This window comes from Papio anubis, chromosome 11 (assembly GCF_008728515.1).
Source record: "Papio anubis isolate 15944 chromosome 11, Panubis1.0, whole genome shotgun sequence".
Classification (NCBI taxonomy): Eukaryota; Metazoa; Chordata; class Mammalia; order Primates; family Cercopithecidae; genus Papio; species Papio anubis.
In genome coordinates, this window is record NC_044986.1 from 41,911,977 (window position 1) to 41,932,966 (window position 20,990).

Below are 20,990 nucleotides of genomic sequence, written 5' to 3' on the forward strand. Positions count from 1 at the left end.
TCTCAAAAAAAAAAAAAAGAAAAGAAAAGAGAGGTAAATGAGCTTGAATTTGGCAAGTTTCTTATATATAATACCAAAAACTTGAGAAACAAAAAAAAATACAAAAAAAATGGACTTCATAAAAATTAAAAACTTTTATATTTCAAAGGATACCACAGAGGAAATGAAAAGATAACCAATAGAGCAGTAGAAAATATGTGTACATTAGGCTGGGCGTGATGGCTCACGCCTATAATCCCAGCACTTTGGGAAGCCAAGGCTGGTGGATTACCTGAGGTCAGGAATTAGAGACCAGCCTGGCCAACACTGTGAAATCCCATCTCTACTAATAATAAATATATTAGCTGGGTGTGGGGGCAGGCGCCAGTAATCCCAGCTACTGTGGGAAGGAGCCGAGGCAGGAGAATCATTTGAACTCAGGAGGTGGAGGTTGCAGTGAGCAGAGATCGCACCACCGCACTCCAGACTGGGTGATGGAGTGAGACTCTGTCTCAAAAAAAAAAAAAAGAAAGAAAGAAAGAAAAAGAAAAAAAGAAAACGTGTAAATAACGTATCTGTTAAGAAGCTTGTATTGAGAACATATACTCTTGCAACTCATAATAAAAGGGCAAACAACCCAACGAAAAATGTGCAAGTTATAAGAATTGACATTTCTCTAAAGAAGGTATACAAATGGTCAATACACGAAATGAAGTCCAATGTTATTGGACAACAGGGAAATGCAAATCAAAATCACAATGAGATATCACTTCACACCATTAGTATGGCTATAATCAAAATGTCCGATAATAACAAGTGTCAGGAAAAGATGTTGAGAAATCGAATGTAAAATAGCAGAGCCACTTTGGAAAACTCTGGCAGTTTCTCAAATGGTAAAATATAGTTACCATATGAGCCAGTAATTCCACTCCTAGGTATCTACCTGAGGGAAATTAAAGCATATGTCCACACAGAAAGCTGTACATGAATTTTTATAGCAGTATTTTTCTTTCTTTTTTTAGATGGAGTTTCACTCTTGTTGCCCAGGCTGAAGTGCAATGGCGTGATCTCAGGTCACGGCAACCTCTGCCTCCCCGGTTCAAGTGATTCTCCTGCCTCAGCCTCCCAAGTAGCTGGGATTACAGGCATGCGTCACCATGCCCTGCTAATTTTTGTATTTTTAGTAGAAATGGGGTTTCTCCATGTTGGTCAGGCTGGTCTCGAACTCCTGACCTCAGGTGATTGCCCGCCTCAGCCTCCCAGCAGTATTTTTCAAAACAGATAAAAGGTAGAAACAACCCAAATGTCCGTCAACTAATGAAAAGCTTTACAAACTGTGGTATTCATACAATGGAATATTATTTGGCCATAAAATGAAATACTATCACATCATATCCATTAGGATGGCAACTATCAAAAAACAGAAAATAACAAGAGTTGGCAAGGATGTGGAGAAACTGGAACCCTTGTGTACTATTGGTAGAAATGTAAAATGATGTAGCTGTTAGGGAAAACTGAATGGCAGCTCCTCAAAAAATTAAAAATAGAATGACCATCTGATCCAGCAATTTACTTCTGGGTATATACCCCAAAGAACTGAAAGCAGTAACTCAAACAGATATTTGTACATCCATGTTCACAGTAGCATTATTCACAACAGTCAAAATGTGGAATAAGCCTGCGTCCACTGGTGAATGAAAGGATAAACAAAATCTATATACATACAATGGACTATTATTCAGCCTTAAACAAAAGGAAATTCTGTCCTATACTACAACACAGATGAACCTTGAGGACATCATGTTAAGTGAAATAAGCCCATCACAAGAAGACAAACACTGTAGGATTCACTTACGTGAGGAATCTAGAGTAGTCAAATTCATGGGGATAGAAAGAATAATGGCTGCCAGGGGCTGGGGAAAGGGGGAAATGGGGATTTGACGTTTAATAGGTATAGTTTCAGTTTTGCATGATGAAGACTTCTGAAGACTGGCTGCACAACAATGTGACTATACTTAACATTACTAAACTTAAAAATGGTTAAGGATGGTAAATTTTTTATTATATATATTTTACCACAATTTTAAAAACCTAATATATCCCTTAAGAGTAATAACATTTAGAAAAGAAAAAAAAGTACTGATATACTCTATCACATAGATGAACCTTGAAAATATTCTCTTAGGTAAAAAAAAGCCACTCACAAAAGACCACATATTGTATGATTCCATTTACCAGCCACATGCCATTTAATGATGAGTACATTCCAAGAAACGCGTCATTCAGTGATTTTGTGGTTGTCAACATCACAGTGTACTTACACAAACCTAGAACGCAGAGCCTACTACACAGATACGCTGTATGGGATAGCCTGTTGCTGCAAGGCTACAAACCTGTATAGCATGTTACTAAATACTGCAGGCAACTGTAACACAATGGTAAGTATTCATATATCTAAACATAGAAACGTACAGTAAAAATGCAGTAATATACTTTTATGGGACCACCACTGTATATGCAGTCTTAGTCTGTTGCTGACTTAAATGCTGTTATGTGGTATGTGACCAAATATAAAATGTTGAGAATAAGCAAATCTAAAGAGACCAAAAGTAGACTTGGGGTTGCTAAGAAGAGGAGGGAAGGAAGTAGGAGGATAAAAGGGTGATAGCTTAGGATATGGGGTTTCTTCTTAAAGTGACGAAAATGTTCTAAAATTGACTGTGGTGATGGCTACACATACCTGTGAGTATACTAAAAACCACTGAATTGTACACTTTAAATGACGAATTATATAATGTATAAATTATATCTCAATAAAGTTGCTTGAAATTTTTTTTTTTTTTTGAGACGGAGTCTCACTCTGTCGCCCAGGCTGGAGTGCAGTGACCGGATCTCAGCTCACTGCAAGCTCCACCTCCTGGGTTTACGCCATTCTCCTGCCTCAGCCTCCCAAGTAGCTGGGACTACAGGCGCCTGCCACCTCGCCCGGCTAGTTTTTTGTATTTTTCAGTAGAGAGAGGGTTTCACTGGGTTAGGCAGGATGGTCTCGATCTCCTGACCTTGTGATCCACCCGTCTCGGCCTCCCAAAGTGCTGGGATTACAGGCTTGAGCCACCGCGCCCAGCCGAAAATTTTTTTAAAGACTGCTCTACCAAGTAGGGAAAAACATTAGGCATCCAAAAGACTGCTTGATCACAACCCCAATACACTTACACAGAGCCAAAAATTGGTCCTCTCATTCCAGAGGAAGTCCTATTGGGGGAAATAAGCTACAAAGGAAACCCAGACCAGTATGTATACTAATCATATATGGTGTCACTAATACATAGGAGGGGACAAACACAGATCAACATTTAAAGAAAACCTAACTACAGGGTTTTAAACAAGCACTGTTCAGCAAGCTCTGACTTATTAGCACGAAAAAATTGAGTTCCCAAGAAACTGCAGTTCCCAATCCTGGTTACATATCAGAATCACCTATAGGACTTTTCTCTTTTTTTGAGATGGAGTTTCACTCTTGTCACACAGGCTGGAGTGCAATGGCATGATCTCACTCACTGCAACCTCCGCCTCCCAGGTTCAAGCCATTCTCCTGTCTCAGCCTCCAGAGTAGCTGGGATTACAGGCACCCGCCTCCACACCCAGCTAATTTTCATATTTTTAGTACAGACAGGGTTTCACCATGTTGGCCAGGCTGGTCTCGAACTCCCGATTTCAGGGGATCCACCTGCCTCGTCCTCCCAAAGTGCTGGGATTACAGGTGTGAGCCACCATGCTGAGCTGGGCTTTTCTTTCAAATACAATTACCTACACTTCTTTATAGATCTATGAAATCAGAATACGGCAAAACCAAAACATATACAATTTTTATCTCTGATAATGTTCATGAGTACACTAGTAAAGTCAGTAAACTTACTGTTTAGTAATATAAATGAAAAGTTTTTGAAGACTTTTACCTCCATTATTAGAAAAACTGCTTTTCCAAAACTTAAGCAAATTATCCTCTTAATTCTCTGCAAAAGTAACTAGATCTTTTAATAGAAACCATACTAAACAAGATGAAATGAGAATTTGACAATTTTTTATGATAAAAAAAGTGAATATATTAATAAGGTTCTAAATGACGGTTAATTAGCAACAGAACAGAGTTTTATTCTGTTTTGTTTTTTAGTCAAAAAGGCAACTTATTTACTTACAAAAATCCACTTAAAACATCAAGGTTTTTTCCCCACTCCAGGCCACTATCTTGAATGGCTAACACATTTATTTTATATTCAGATAGATTCTGTAAGTTTAAAAATATTAGGACAATACCTGTCCAAGTCTTTTTTTCTTCTTTTTTTGAGACAGAGTCAACCTCTGTCGCCCAGGCTGGAGTGCCGTGGCGTGATGTCGGCTCACTGCAACTTCTGCCTCCTAAGTTCAAGCAATTCTCCAGCCTCAGCCTCGCAGGTAGCTGGGATTACAGGCACTTGACACCACGCCTGGCTAATTTTTGTATTTTTAGTAGAGCCGGTGTTCCGCCATGTTGGCCAGGCTGCTCTCGAACTCCTGACCTCAGGTGATCCACCCACCTCGGCCTCCCAAAGTGCTGGGATTACAGGCGTGAATATCTATCCAAGTCTTATTTTTCACTCTTAGTTTTTGCTTTGGACACCAGCATGAGTAAACCCAATTAATACCAGAAATATGTGATAAAAACAAAACAATCAATCTCTCAAATTTCCAGAATTGGGAAAGCATTACCACAATCTGTACTAATCCTGATTTTATAATATATTAAACTGGGGCTCTTGGGTAACCCTTTATAATTTCTATATTACCTAATACAATTGTTGCTGAAATATTAATATGTATCAACTAATGATGCACATATTCACTTAAAGGAGGAAAAATACTCATACTGTAGCTTTAAACCAAATACAGCTGGGTTACCTTCAAATTCATAGCATCCCCTCCACCTGCAAACTTCAGTTAATTTACATTTCATGACATGTTAGTTTATGTGTAACTAATGAACAGCATATGAAGTGACAAATTCATTTGAAAAAACAAATTTTAGACTTTCTTCTACAGAACCACTACAGACCTGATTTTTCATCTTGGACTTCAAATTCGGCACCAGCAGATCCCAGGAGTGATGCACCATGTTGTAACAATCTACATATATCAAATCTGTCAAAATTCAATCGCTCTGTAGTAGGTGAATCTTCCATAGAACTTTCTGAAGTAGGTTCTACATGAGGTTTAAAAATATTAATTTGACCATATAGCCAAAGTGTGGAATGAAAGAAAACAGCATATCATTACTTGGGTTGCATCAGTTATACACATACACATACACATACACACACACACACACACACACACACACACACACACGCTTTTGTTTTTTTAAGAAGCAAGGTCTTGCTCTGTTGCCCAGGCCGGAATGTAGTGGCACAATCACAGCTCACTATATCCTCAAACTCCTGGGATCAACGAATCCTTCTGTCTCAGCCTCCAGAGTAGCTGGGACTCCAGGTGCACACAGCTATGCCTAGCTAAGTGATTTTTATTTTTGTAGAGACAAGGGTCTCACCATCTTGCCCCAGGCTGGTCTCAAACTCTGGGGCTCAAGCAATCCTCCTGCCTCAACTTCCCAAAGTGCTGGAATTTACAGGCGTGAGCCATTGTACCCAGATAGTAATATTTTGAGAAAAGTAAAAGTGGAGGAAGTAGAAAAGCTACTGTGGGTTTATGATCAGTTCTCAGTTATCTATGAATAAACTGGTGGTTCTTCTTTCACCAACCATCAGATTTTAGTGAGTATATGTGTAACTGTGTCCAACCACAAAAGCAAAATGTTATGTATATAAAGAAATGCATTCCCATGTTAAAATGTATATGTTAAATATCATGCTGTCTCCACTTACTGTAAGAATTTAAAAATACCAAGGTAACAGAATGAGTTTATTATAGCTCAGTTAGAAGACAAAAATATTCACAGAATGTATTCATGAATAAGGCTAATAAGAATCATCCCTCCCCATACCTGAGGAACACGCTGAGCCACGAAGCAACTATGCACTCAACAGGACTCAGTTCCCATACTCTGGGCAAATAAGAATCTCCTGGTAAGTTGCCAAAACCATATATACATGTGAGGTCTAAAAACATCTATAAAATGTTCTGTATTCCTTCCTCAAAAAGCTATATGTTATAAATGTTAAAATATAATAACTCATTGACTTAATAGTTTGTTTAGCTGGCATCTGCATGAAACTCATCTGTTAACTAAAGTATAACTGCTTAACTTAAAATGAATTTAAGTTTTCTAGTGATGATAAGCAAATTCACTTACTAAAAATTTTACAGCTAGTTAAAAATTTAATGCTAGTGTAATGCTAGTTTTTTTAAAAAATTAAGTCTTTTAAAAATGGAACTAAGTTGTACCACCTTTCTGTACCAAACTAAGTGGGGATAACAAGCTGAAAAGGAAAAGGCTCTTTTCTAAAACAAGTTACAACTTCTCTAGTCACACATTTCATTTAATGAGAGAAGACAAATTAACAAAATAACTCAAAATAACAGGTATCAGGAAATATAAACCAACTGTTTTAGGCAAGTTAAGACTTATGATAAAAGTGATGTTATTAAAGTGAGTTGAGGCCGGGCACAGTGGCTCATGCCTGTAATCCCAGCACTTTGGGAGGCTGAGGTGGGCAGATCACTTGAGGCCAGGAATTCAAACCCCCACCCCAGCCTGGCCAACAAAGCAAAACCCCATCTCTACTAAAAATACAAAATGAGCTGGGCATGGACCTGTAATCCCAGTTACTTGGGAGGCTAAGGCACGAGAATCGCTTGAACCCAGGAGGCAGAGGCTGCAGTGAGCCAAGACTGCATCACTGCACTCCAGCCTGGGTGCCACAGTGAGACTCCGTCTCAAAAAAATAAAATGAAATAAAATAAAATAGTTGAAAATGAATCTAGTTGTACCATTAAATTTTGATTTAATTAAAATGTGCAACTTTCCAGCTTTTCAGAAGCACGTAATTTGTTTTTAAATATCACTACAGGCAATCAGAACACATTTTTTCCCACTACAAGAAATCTAAAAAAGGGCACATAAAAAACAAGACTTAACACTCCAAATATCTATATATAATTGTGCTTAAATGTAGAAAATAACTACCCTATACTATTCTCCCAGCAACAAGAAAAAAATAGACTTTCAAATATTTACACTGTACTGATTTAACTTCTTTTTTTAGAATGTCAATTACTTGAAGGGAAGTAATAACCTTTGTAAATCAAGCATACTGTAGAATGTGTAATTTAAAATGCATACAAAAACATTTTCTATATCCAGTATTTTTTTTTTTCAATGTGGTGAAAAATCACCTTATTCAGTATCATTTCCTGACAAAGCTGTACCTAAAATCATGGAAATTAAGACTTTAAAATTGAAATTATTAAAATATAAAATGCATATTATAATTAATTCTACAGTTACGTTTTTACTTAAAACTACTTTCTCCACTTAAAAGCACCTTGTCTGGTTCTTGGCACTGGATTCCACTCAGGTACATTTTTCACTATAGCTTCAACAGCTTGTCCTGCTGCGATCCGGGTATCCCAATTTGCACTCCTTAAATACATCAACACCTTAAAAATTATAAAATACAAGTTATGTATACAAAAATATTGTTTGTGCAAGGTAGCCAGAACAGAGAAATACAAATTTGCTTGTTATTAATGTATAATTTGGCAGCCATCCAAATACATATAAAACACCTTAGAAATTATTAAATTAATTTACAAGATTCTATCATTCACGTAAAAATCACTATCACCTTAAACAGGGGATTTAAGAAACCTGTGGCCAGGCACAGTGGCTCATGCCTATAATCCAAGCACTTTGGGAGACCGAGGTGGGCAGATCACCTGAGGTCAGGAGTTCAAGACCAGCTTGGCCAACATGGTGAAACTCCATCTCTACAAAAAATACAAAATTAGCCAGGCATAGTGGCACGCGCCTGTCATCCCAGCTACTTGGGAGGCTGAGGCAGGAGACTCACTTGAACCTGGGAGGCAGAGGTTGCAGTGAGCCAAGATGGTGCCACTGCACTCCAACCTGGACAACAAGAGCAAATCTCTGTCTCAAAAAAAAAAGAAACTTGTAATTAAAGAATGTTTAAGTGCATTTTTAAAATGACAGCCATTTAACATACTAAAAAGCAAGTACATATTATTCATTAAGTCCCATTACTTAATACAAAGAATTGAAAGTTACAAATACTCAAGTTCAGTATGGTTGTAAGATATAAGATCAATACACAAAATCAATTGTATTTCCACACATTAAACAATCTGAAAATGAAATTAAGACACCATCCCATTTACGGTAGCATCAGAATGTAGAAAATAAGAATCAATTTAACAGAAGCAGTGTATGACTTGTACAATGAAAGCTATAAAACACTAAAAATATTGTTGAAGAAATTAAAGATATAAATAAAGACACCTTGTGTTCATGGATTCAAAGACTTAAGATTGTTACAACAGTAATATACAATAAATTAATGAAGAGATTCAACACAATTCCTATTAAAATCCCAGCTTTTTTTGTTTGTTTGTTTTGTTTTGTTTTTTTGCAGAAATGGACAAGCTGATCCTAAAATGTATATGCAAATGCAAGGGACTCAGAATTACCAAAACGATCTTGAAAAAAAAAAAAGTACACTCACACTTCTTTTATTTTTATTTTTTAGAGACGGAGTCTCTATGGTACCCAGACTGAAATGCAGTGTCTTAGTCACAGGTGCAATCATAGCACACTGGAGCCTCAAATTCCTGGCCTCAAGCAATTCTCCTGTCTCAGTCTCTTGAGTAGCTGTGCCTATGGACATGTACCACCACACTTGGCAACACACACTTCTTGACTTCAAAACTTTCTACAAAGCAACAGTAATCAAGACAGTGTGGTACTGGCAAAATGACAGACATACAAATCAATGGAACAGAATTAAGAATTAATAAATAACCTGTGTCTATGGTCAACTGATTTTCAACAAAGACGTTGAGACAATTCAATGGAGAAATAACAGTCTTTTCAACAAATGGTGGTGGGATAACTGGAAAGCCACATGTAAAAGAATGATGTTGGCCGGCCGTGGTGGCTCACGCCTATAATCCCAGCACTTTGGGAGGCCGAGGTGGGCGGATCACGAGGTCAGGAGATTGAGATCATCCTGGCTAACACGGTGAAACCCCGTCTCTATAAAAATACAAAAAATTAGCTGGGTGTGGTGGTGGGCGCCTACAGTTGCAGCTACTTGGGAGGCTGAGGCAAGAGAATGACATGAACTCGGGAGGCGGAGCTTGCAGTGAGCTGAGATTGCGCCACTGCACTCCAGCCTGGGGACAGAGTGAGACTCCATCTCAAAAAAAAAAAAAAAAAAAAAAAAGAATGATGTTGAATACCTAGCTCATAACATATACAAAAATTAACTAAAAAACTGACCACAGAACCCAAAAGTAAGAGCCAAAACTATAAAACTCTTAGAGGAGAACTTAGGGGTAAATCTTTGTCACTTTAGATTAGGCAAAGGTTTCTTAGATACGACACCAAAAGCAGAAGTGATGTTCAAGAAAGTAGAAAGCTCACAGAAGAGTGTATTTCCAAATCAAATATCTATTTCCTAATAATACACCTTTGTATAGTTTGGATACCTTGTATATGAAGAACTATACGAAGAACTTTCACAACCCATCATAAAACGACAAATAACCCAATTTTTAAATGGGCAAGGGATCTAGGTAAACATTTCTCCAAAGAAGATATACAAATGTATTGCTTCTCTGCTTTTTGGCTAAGATCAAGTGAAGACATACAAATGAATAATAAATACATATGCTTGATATCATTAGTCATCAGGGAAATGCAAATTCAAACCACTTCATATTCAGTAGGATGGCTATAATCAAAAAGTCAGTTAAGAAATATTTATCGACAAGGATGTGGAGAAATCTAAGTTCTCGTACACTACTGTTGAAAATGTAAATGATGGGACCATTTTGGAAAACAGTTTAGCAGTTCCACATAAAGTTACCATATGGTACAGTAATTCTACTCCCAGGTATATATATACTCTGGAGAATGGGGAAAAACCTCCAAAATTTTATACACAAATTTTCATAGCAGCATTTTTCATAATACAGCAGCCAAAAAGTGAAAACAACCCAAATATTCATCATCCGAAAAATCAGTAAGATGTACACATGTATGCTCACACAATGGAATATTATTTGGCAATGAAAATGAATATACATGCTACAATATAAAAACATTACTTTGAGCAAAAGAAATCAATCACAATAGATTACAATTCATTTTATATGAAATGTTCAGGATAGGCAAATATTCCTACAAAATTAGTTTAGTGGTTGTCAGGCACGAGTGCAGGAGTATTGAAGAGTGACTGCTAGTAGGTATGAGGCTTCTTTTTGTGGTGATAAAATGTTTTAAAATTACAGTATGGTGATGGCTGCTGTACACAATGTTAATATACTAAATACCACTAAATTGAAACTTACAGATGTAAATTATATTTCAATAAAGCTGTTTAAGAAACAAAACCGGCTGGGTGCCGTGGCTCACGCCTGTAATCCCAGCACTTTGGGAAGCCAAGGCGGGAGGATCACGAGGTCAAGAGATCAAGACCATCCTGGCCAACATGGAAAAACCCCGTCTCTACTAAAAATAGAAAAATTAGCTGGGCATGGTGGTGCGCGCCTATAGTCCCAGCTACTTGGGAGGCTAAGGCAGGAGAATCGCTTGAACCTGGGAGGTAGAGGTTGCAGTGAGCCGAGATGGCGCCACTGCACTCCAGCCAGGCAACAGAGTGAGACGTCTCAAAAAAAAAAAGAAAAGAAAAGAGAAAGAAACAAAACCAATGGGCAACAGGAAAACATTGACGGCCGAGAAAAGAGGAAAGATGGTGAGACAGTGCTAAAGGCAAACTCTGCCTCTTTGGGAATGATTTGATGGTAGCCAATATGCTGAGGTCTGAGTGAAGAAGACCAGAACTCACTTGGAAGGCTGGAAAACTTTTCTCAGTTCAGCACAGATGGGGCCTGTTCATTGTTTCACAGTTTCAGGTCGTTCAGTTCTCCATTTCTTCTCTTGGGCTGAGGAGAAGAAATATGTTGCCTCTCTCTGTCTCCATCTTACACACGAATACTGCCTAACATGCATCCTTCTTCATTCTAAGAACATGGAGCCTGTAGGTATCAAATCACTGTCTCTCCATCTACATCCTAGTTAGAAAGTTCGGATAATATGTAAGTGGGAATTATGTTGGAAAGAAAGTCACTGTTAGTCCTTCTGGTAGCAACCACATAGTGCAGATGTGTGTATGTTGAAAAGGGCTTGGAACTCCCACTCATACACAACAGAGATGGACAGATGAGAACGAAAAAAGGGGTCAAACTGAAAGGAGAGAGAGATCCTGGGGCTCCCGATATCTGGGCAAACATATTGCTCCCCTACACTATCCTGTATCTACCTCCCCAACTCCCCTACTCCTACACAAAGCACTCCTGCTTTACTTTCCATGTCAGGAAATTAAACGTATAGAATTTGCCACTTGTTACGATACAGGTACACTTCAATAAGCATACAGAGTTCAGTAAAAATACAGCAGTTGCTTAAGGGAAGAAAATGGACTAGGATTATGAAAACACTGATCCACCAAAGCAGAAAGCCTCCATTTTCAAACAGCTGATAACTAAGAATGTAATAAGACTCCAACTTCTCATGTATTTCAATCATTGCCCATGAGTACTCATCCATTCAAAGACTACTAACTATAATATAATTATTAGTCATTAAGAACAAGTTAGACCACTAACAAACCAGACAAACAACTTAGTTCATTACCAAACTGGGACAGATTCAAATTTGTGCCACAGGCCAAAGGATCTATACTCAAATCCCTTAAACTACTAAACTTGATTTAAAAAAAAAAAAAAAAAAAAAAGTTTAAGTCTTGTGACCAGGGGGGAAAAAAAGAAATAGCAAAAATGTTTAAAAATTAAGATGATGTTTACCTTTATTTTTGTGTTCTTATCCATGAATAAGTCTCTACAATTGTACTATACTAAAAGAAAAAAGAAGTTCTTACTTTAGACAGGAGATTATTGAGTTCATGGGGATGAAGCTTCACCACTTCTCCAAGTTGCTGTGCAGCAGCTTTTCTTGTTACAGGAGTAGTGCCAGTATCCAGTAAAATAAAAAGGCGATCGAGCCTGAAATAACAAAAATACAATGGTTATTCTGAAATGTTTTTCCTCATATGTACAAGTTTGAGTCAACAAATGTACTGAGCAGATGCTATGAAGGAAGACCTACACTAACATAGATAAGCCCCGGAAGGACATTATGGTGAAATAAGTCAGACACAGAAAGATAAATGCTGCATATCCTCACTCATAAATGTGAGCTAAAAAGTTGATCTCGTAGAAGTTAAGAGTAGAATAGTGGTTACTAGCGGCTGGGAAGGGTAGGAGAGGCAAGGGGGATGGAAGAGGCTGGTTAACCTATTTACAGCTAAATAGAAGGAACAAGTTCTAGTGTTCTGTGGCACTGTAGAGTGACTAAAAAACAATTTACTGTATATTTTCAAATAGCTAGAAGAGAGGCACTTTGAATGTTCCCAACACAAAGAAATGATAAATGTTTAAGGTGAATAATATGCTAATATGATCATTACATTATATATGTATATGAAAATATCACACTGTACCCCCATAATAATGTACAATTATGTGTCAATTAAAATAATACTTTTTCTAAAATTGCAAAAATAAAAATAAAAGTGACCTATGCTAGGATTACAAGAGATGCCAAATCTCTTACGGAACTTGCTACTGAGGTTGAGGGGAGCAGGTAAGGCAAGTACAATACGATACATGGCAGAAAAAGAAGTACAAAGTGCTTTGAGGATTGTGAAAGAAAGGAGCAAATACTATATCCCCAACTATGTAATACTGAAAAGGCTTCATAAAATAAATGGTGTATGAGATGGATCTTACTGGTAGAAAAGAATTTTAACACTGCTGGAGATTAGGTGGTGAAAGGGAAAGGGGAAGAAATACCTGGAAGATGGAAAACAAGAACACAATAAGAGAAGGGAGAGTATATTTAGGGAAATGAACAACACAGTTTGGTTGTAATTCAGGGTATACTTAAGAGAAGAGTGGGAGATACAGCTACAGAAGTAGCTGGAATCCTACTGTGGAGACCTTTTAATGAACTCGCAACCATGAAGGTCTTGGGTCAAGAAAGTAATGGAACTGAAACTACGCTTTAGGAAGATTAATCCGGCAGCAGTGTGATACATGAAGTAAAATGGAAGGAAACTCAGCAGGGCATGGCCATGTTTGTAATCTCAGCACTCTGGGAGGTCAAGGTGGGAGGATCACTTGAGGTCAGGAGTTCGAGACCAGCCTGGCCATCATGGTTAAACCCCATCTCTACTAAAAATACAAAAATTAGCCAGGTGTAGTGGCATCCACCTGCAGTCCCAGCTACTAGGGAGGCTGAGGCAGGAGAATTGCTTCTGAAACCAGGAGGCAGAGGTTGTAGTGAGCTAAGATCACGCCACTGCACTCCAGCGTGGGTGACAAAATGAGACTGTGTCTAAACACTTGCCTTTACCCATTCATTCACTGGCTTTTGCTATACGATTGGTGAACAGTCAATCAGACAGTAGGACCAAAAAAAGGGAAAAAATGGTTTCTTGACCTACTTTTGTCTTGATACCATCCCCCTTCTACCCTCATTCAATTATCCTTTCTCCAATATCTCAAATCAGTGTTACTAATCAATTCTCTTCTTCCAATATGCAGAGCTCTCTCCCTACTGAGAAAATAAACTGCTTGATCTCCACTCTCTAGAACACTTTCTTTTTACTGTCAAGCATCTTGAACAAGTGTTTAAAACAACATTTCCTCATCACATACAATTTAATCCATATAAATCAAGGTTCCATCTTTCTACACTGAAATATCACACCTGAAGGTCACCAATGAACTCTTAGGCTCCAAATCCAATAGTTTTTTAAAAGGCCAACTTTTCTTGACTCTTCCTTGACAGCTGTGACCAGCAAGCACCCCATTCTTACACTACTTTCCTTCCTAGGTTGCACATTATATTACCCTGTTCTCCAAACTCTTCTTTCCTTAGTTCTCCTATTCTTAATACTCTTAATATTAATATTGGGAGAATATTCATGTTCAATCCTTGGCTGCTCAACTCTCATCAGTTTCTCCCTGAGGAAACTGTATACTGTTATTTGTTTAAATTATATCCAGAACAAATATTCCCCAAGTCCAGGCCCTCTGAGAGTGCCAGTTTCACACTCCCAACTGCCTTGTCATCCTGTTGCCAGATTAAGTTCCTAAAGCACCCTTTGAATAAACCACTACCTTACTCTAAAACTTTCAATGGCTCACACTTACCTACCAGACAGTAATCCAAAACAAAAAGTATCTCCCAAATATGGGTATTTTTGGTTTCCACAATTTTGCCTATACTGTTTCCTCCACTTAGAATGTCTCTCACACTCCTCCAAGCTAGGGTTACAGTGGCTCACCCCTCTTTGAGGGGATGGTTTCCTGGCCAGTTTCTGCCAGATCCCCAGAATGGTCACTGGTTGTGGTTGCAGTGAGTAGGTACTCTGCCTCACTGCAACAGCAGGCAGCTGTGCAGATATAACGGCCCCAGGTGTGAGACAGGAACTGCTGGTGGGAGGCACAGCTGAGAATATGGGTATATCACCTGGAATTTAACCAGACACACGATTAGACGTGATCTTCAGGTGTGCCTGAGCTTGCTTCTCTAACAAGAGAATAAAATGTGCTACAGCAAACAAATAAAATATTTTCTCTTTGTTCAACTTTTCAGCTAGCTCCCATCCATCAAGATTCAGCTGAAGTCCCTCACCTTCTTGAAACCATTTCAAACTACTATGCAACAGAGATTACTTCCTTTTCTGAAACCCACATGAATTCTCAACTTGAACAGCTACTTAAGTATTTATCATGCTATTTGGTGGCATCTCTCACATTAGTCACATGATGTCTAATTTTCCTCATTAGGCTTCATCTCCTTCAATCATTCTTTTTGTCTCGCACAACACTTTGCACAGTATTCAAATATTTGTTATATAGTTGATATTTACTGTAACTAAAACTATACTTAAGGAAAAGTTCAAGTTTCTTAGGGACAGTTTAAGAACCAACTTTAAGGAAAGAAAAAGTATTTTGTATTTTTTTTTTCCTGCTTCCTTTGAGAAACATCCTTAATCTGTGATAGCAGTATTACACAAAAAAATGGGTTGGTAAGGTAATGTTTCAGTAAATGAAAAGATCAGCACAGCAGTACTTCAGCATTCTGAATAAGGCAGTTAGGCCTGTCCCAAATAGCAAGCTGAAAAATGCCATGCAATAGGCACTGTATTCCTTCCATAATTTCCATCCCTCCTAAACTTTCCTTTGGTCCCCTGCTACCTAGCTTCACTTAGAACTCCTGCTCAAAGACCTTATAGACTCCTCTCTAACCTAATGCTGATCCTGTCCCACAGCCACACAGTTCCTCTTGCCTCTCCTTTTTGCAGAGCCTTTTATCGCAATGCCATGTCACGTCACCTCTGCTCTCCCACCAGCCAAATGCCCTAAGGTAGCAGATCAGCTCATTCTCTCATCCACTCCATGCCTGTTTATCCTTACTTCTTCCACTTTGGATGGTAACCAAAATTGCCTCCCTGAATAGAGGAATGGGGACACAAGAATGCTTCTTTGATTCTCTTGACTTAAAGCCCCTTTCATAGCCCCATTCCTCTCTCCGGGAGAGCAGATTGGACACCACATAAAAGGAAGAACAAAAGAACAAAGAGATGAGCAGACAAAGATCTGACAAGAGGGCAGTCTAACCTGTTATCTCAGGGTAGCCAGCTATGAGGCAAGCAGGGTAAGCATCAGGGCCAGGCCACAATGGAAAAGGCTGGTACAATGAACTGGTGGGGAAAGGAAAAGAATGTGAGACAGAGTCAGTATTATGTTGGAGGGTAGACAGGGCCCTTGGTGAGGGAAAGGTCTGAAGGAAGCTAGACGGTCAGAAGAGAAGGGAAAGTTAAAAGGAGGGCTGATTGAGGGAACACTGTACTTACTCCCATACTACTTTTGGCTAAAATTTCTGTTGCAGAACAGCTAGCAGGAAAAAGTAACATTCTTCATTCTCTGAACGATAGACAGACAGACAGAGGAGACACAGGTAACTGATGTCAAGCTGCATGGAAGGTACCAAAGACTATAGAAGGATAAGTAAAACATAAGAAAAATATATTTTATAATATCCACTGGTTATAAATTTATTGAGAATAAGAAATCTGGCCCATTTTCAATCTGGATGTCAACTCCAAGAAATAACTAAACAAGACATGATTCATGTAACCTGTGATTTCAGGCAAATATTCTAAAGACTGCCTAGAAAAAGGAAAGAGTACATAGAATTTTGTAGAGGTTATGCTAGCAGTTGCAATCCAACCTCTCTCCTCTCCAGATGTTTGCATTATGTTAATTCATAACAGTAAAGCCGTAAAAATAAACAGAAAGAAATGTCACGCATTTTAAACAATAAAACGTGTCCTAGATTACTACTTCATAGTTAATAAACAAACACATGCTGTATTTCCACTCTAAAACATCCCGGGGGGTGGGGCACAAAAAGCCACACTGATATTTTCGAAATAAAGTTAAACTCTCCGATAAATTAGGGAAGGTCAACTGACAGAATACCTCACAAAGATAGCTTTGTGTCCTTAACTAAAAAAGCATGATCAGTCAAGAGTATCCATTTAGTTACACATATTTTATACGTAGCAAAAGTACAGTAAAATTTTAAGTATAGATGATTTGAATGTTTACTTTTCTGTGTTACTTAGGAAATAAGGAAAGATCATGACCATCACTTAGTACAGTGCACAGTGTGTACTTAATATGTGGAACTTAGCACAGTGTACATATTATCATTAATATGTTTCAAAAGAAACAACTTCCAACAAATTCTCTAGATTAGTGTTTTTAAACATATACTTTCTAGGTCATGTTGTGGATAATTTGAAACTATGTTAATGTTATGTTGTTTTAAACATAAAGATATCATACAGAACACTAAGAATCAATATGAAGGTGTGAAACCATACCAAAGCCAGGTGTAAGGGCAGGCGTATGCTACATAAGTTACATATCCCATTCTACCCCAGACCATAAACTCCATGAGAATGGAGAGCACACTGTTTTTCTCTGCTATACCTCTAGCACCTATAACACAGAAAGCACTCAGTTAGTATTGGTTAAATGAATGAAGAATGGTGAAAATGTACAACCAAGCTATGCTATTTCCTTCAAGACATTTTTTTCTACCCTCCATCCCTGATCGAACAACCTATAGCCTCTTGCATGACTTTATCTTAATGACAAAACATAGTACATACTAATCTAGGTTATTTAGCAGAAGTATGGGTGGTTTTAAAACTTCATATTAATATATATTATGTATTAACATGTAAACTTCATAATACATTTTAAAGTGTATTATTAAACGGTTAAAACAGTCTATTTTTATGTGTGTGTCACAACTGAAAAAAAAATTAAAAATAATACTTCAAACAAGTACCTTGAGAAACAAACCAAAGAAATAAGGAGGAATTTACCATTGGGATTGAAATGGAAAAGCTTTGATAATGACTCTTCTACTTTTTCTGGTTTATCTCTAAATTTTTTAAAGTATGAGATATTTGATAAATTACAATTTACAACAGTCCCTTCTGTCATCTTATAATAGATTGAAATTAACAATAAGGGCCAGGTGAGGTGGTTCATGCTTGTAATCCCAGCATTTGGGAGGCCAATGTGGGAGGAATGCTCGAGGCAGGAGTTTAAGATCACGCTGGCCAACATGGAGAGACCCCATCTCTATTTTTAAAAAATTATTAAAAACAAATTAACAGTAATGGAGGAATAGACCTAGAAAACCTGTGTTGTCCTTTATTGGTAGTTTTTTCTACATTAACATTTTCCTGTCCAGGATCCACTCAACATCCCCTACATCAAGAAACTTCCTTTTATTTGACAGAATAGGCCTACTGAAACAATGTTGCTCTGAAGTATCAACAGTGCAAACAGAAAATTAACAAAATTGAGCGAAGGTCTGCTCATATGTAGCAATTTGTTTCTTCCATAAGAGGATGCGTTTTTGTTTTTTCTGAACCCTTTCTGAACACTGTAACATTTTCAAATGCAAAGATATGTGAGAAATCTAAGGTATGGCTTTTAAAACAGTCATATCATAAGTACTGTCTAGACATTGTAGACATGACCTTTACAGCACAGATCGCTGAGGGAAAACTATATATTTTTGAAACCTTCTCTAGCTGATTAAGGAAAAACTATGTTCCTATTAACTAGCCAATGTACAATAATCAGTTCCATTAATTGTGGCATAAACAGGCAAAGGTAGCAAAAACAAGCTGTTTTAAAAATTGTATTAAGTCATGGTTCCCAACACAGCTATAGATTCCATAAACCTAAACCAGGCACGGTGGCTCATGCCTGTAATCCCAGCACTTTAGGGGCAAAGCCGCGTGGATCACTGGAGCCCAGGAGTTTGCAACCAGCCTAGGCAACATGATGAAGTCCCACTTCTACAAAATACACAAAAAAAATTAGCCAGGCATGGTGCTGTGCATCTGTGGTCCCAGCAACTTGGGAGGCTGAGATGGGAGGGTCACTTGAGCCTGTGGCACAACACTGCCCTCCAGCTTTCTAGCCTGGAGGCCAGAGTGAGACCCTGCCTCCAAAAACAAACAACAAACAACAAAATGGCTAAGAAATCCATCTAAGGTTGCTTTGTTTGGGGGGCGGGGGACGGATTCTTGCTCTGTCACCCAGGCTGGAGTGCAGTGGTGCGATCGCAAAGGTAGCTTTTACTGTTGGTGGCAAAATCCCAACTAAGTAACAGATGATAATGAGAAAAAGCCTCATAAAGCAAAATAATGGTATTCAAAGATATAACACTTATTATTTAAATTATTCACAAGAAACACTGAAAGTCCGTAATATATGCTAATTTGTTTTTTGCTGAGGTTGACTTTGTGGAAACAAGTCAAGTAGCTAGTGAATGACTAGCTGACTTTCCAGCATCTGCATCTTAAGGACAACATTCTCCTCTACTCCTACATCTGTATTTTGAGTCTTGTACTAAGGGTCTAAAAGAGTCATATCATTTTCCATTGATATTTCACTGCATTTCACAGAGAACTTCAAATGCTATGACTGTATTTACAATTTCAGAGAGTAACAAAATTATTTTTGCAAGATGTAACTCAGCTACAGATCAACAGTCATGCATTTCATAATCTGCCACATTCTTACAACTGAAAGTACAGTAAAACCAAGCCTATTAAGCAGGGTTTAAAATATATGACCACACAAAATACATCATATCCATTTTGCATTATAAATGACCATGCTATCACAGAATTTACTGTATTATAAACTTCAAAAAATTATTCTAATTTCCTTCCTGTAGGAGGTAGCTTTAAAAAGAAAAAAAATATTCTGATGATTGTTAAAATTAGAAAATGGCCAATATTAAAAGCTATAAAGTCTTCTTACTGCAAAAAAAGAAAAAAAGAAAAGAAAAAAAGTAGTTAAACTCAAAAGCACTCACTGAAAAACACTGGAAATAGTCTACTATGCACAAATTACAGTAAAATCATACTCCTAGGAGTAGAGAACAATGTTGTCCTTAAGATGCGGATGCTGGAAAGTCAGCTAGTCATTCACTAGCTACTTGACTTGCTTCCACAAAGTCAATCTCAGCAAAAAACAAATTAGTATATGTTACAGGCTTTCAGTGTTTCTTGTGAATAATTTAAATAATAAGTGTTATATCTTTGAATACCATTATTTTGCTTTATGAGGCAACTCATATGGCAACTCAAAAGGTATTAAAGCAGGAAGCAAAATCACTCATTCATTTTTTTTACATGTACTGAACACCCACTAACAGCTAGGCATTCTGAGGATGGAAAAAAATCAAAGACACATTTCCTTCTCTCACAGAGTTTATGTATCCAGCAAGTAAGATACAATTAACCAATTACAAAATATAAATATTATGACTGACAGGAATATGTATTGGTGCAAATAGCTCAGATGAAGTAAAACCAGAGAAAAAGTCCTGAACAAGGTGATATATATGCTTAGATCAAAAAATTGAGGCAGGTGGATCGCCTGAGGTCAGGAGTTCGAAGTCAGCCTGACCAACATGGAGAAACCCGTCTCTACTAAAAATACAAAATTAGCCTGGCGTGGTGGTGCATGCCCGTAATCCCAGCCACTCAGGAGGCTGAGGCAGGAGAATCGTTTGAACCCGGGAGGTGGAGGCCAAGAACGCACCATTGCACATCAGCCTGGGCAAGAAGAGCAAAACTCCGTCTCAAAAAGAAAAAAAAAACTAAGGTCAGAACTAGCCATACTTGAGATGGGGCTAAGAAGTGTTCCAAACATAAAGAGTAGGGGGTAAGAAAATGAATTCTGGGGAGGGCGGAGGATAGAAGAGAGAAGGTGAAGGGTAAGTACAGAGAACTTGACACAGGATGAATCTAAAAAGACGACGCAGGAACCAGATCACAAAGGATCTGCTAAGATACGTTTGTTTGGGAATGCGGACTTTATCCTAGGGCAATAGGAAATGACTAAAGGGTATTAATCAGAAAGATGACCATGTTCATGTTCAAATTTGCAAATCAGTAAATAATGCAATTGAAGTGAAGAACAGATTGAATGAGATGCCATGGAAGGCAGGAAAAGGAGAGAGGCTCCTGTCTTGGACTAAACAGTCTAGTCCGAATACCAAATACAATGATACATAAACTTAATATGAGATTTATCAGGTG

General features: G+C 37.9%; 1 protein-coding gene across 5 annotated transcripts in view; it reads right to left on the minus strand.

Annotated features, from left to right (window-relative positions):
- The window catches only part of BTAF1 (B-TFIID TATA-box binding protein associated factor 1), a 106,153-nt gene that overhangs the window by 82,224 nt on the left and 2,939 nt on the right, over positions 1-20,990 (minus strand). For 3 of the 5 annotated variants that reach the window (XM_031652183.1, XM_031652184.1, XM_031652187.1), the window contains exons 2-4: positions 12,150-12,273; positions 7,515-7,629; positions 5,069-5,215 (exon numbers count right to left, since the gene is read on the minus strand). In XM_031652183.1, the coding sequence (XP_031508043.1) occupies positions 5,069-5,215; positions 7,515-7,629; positions 12,150-12,273 (386 nt within the window). Of the gene's footprint in view, positions 1-5,068; positions 5,216-7,514; positions 7,630-11,057; positions 11,155-12,149; positions 12,274-20,990 lie in introns of those variants that run through there. The other 2 variants (XM_031652185.1, XM_031652186.1) reach the window with 2 other exon arrangements.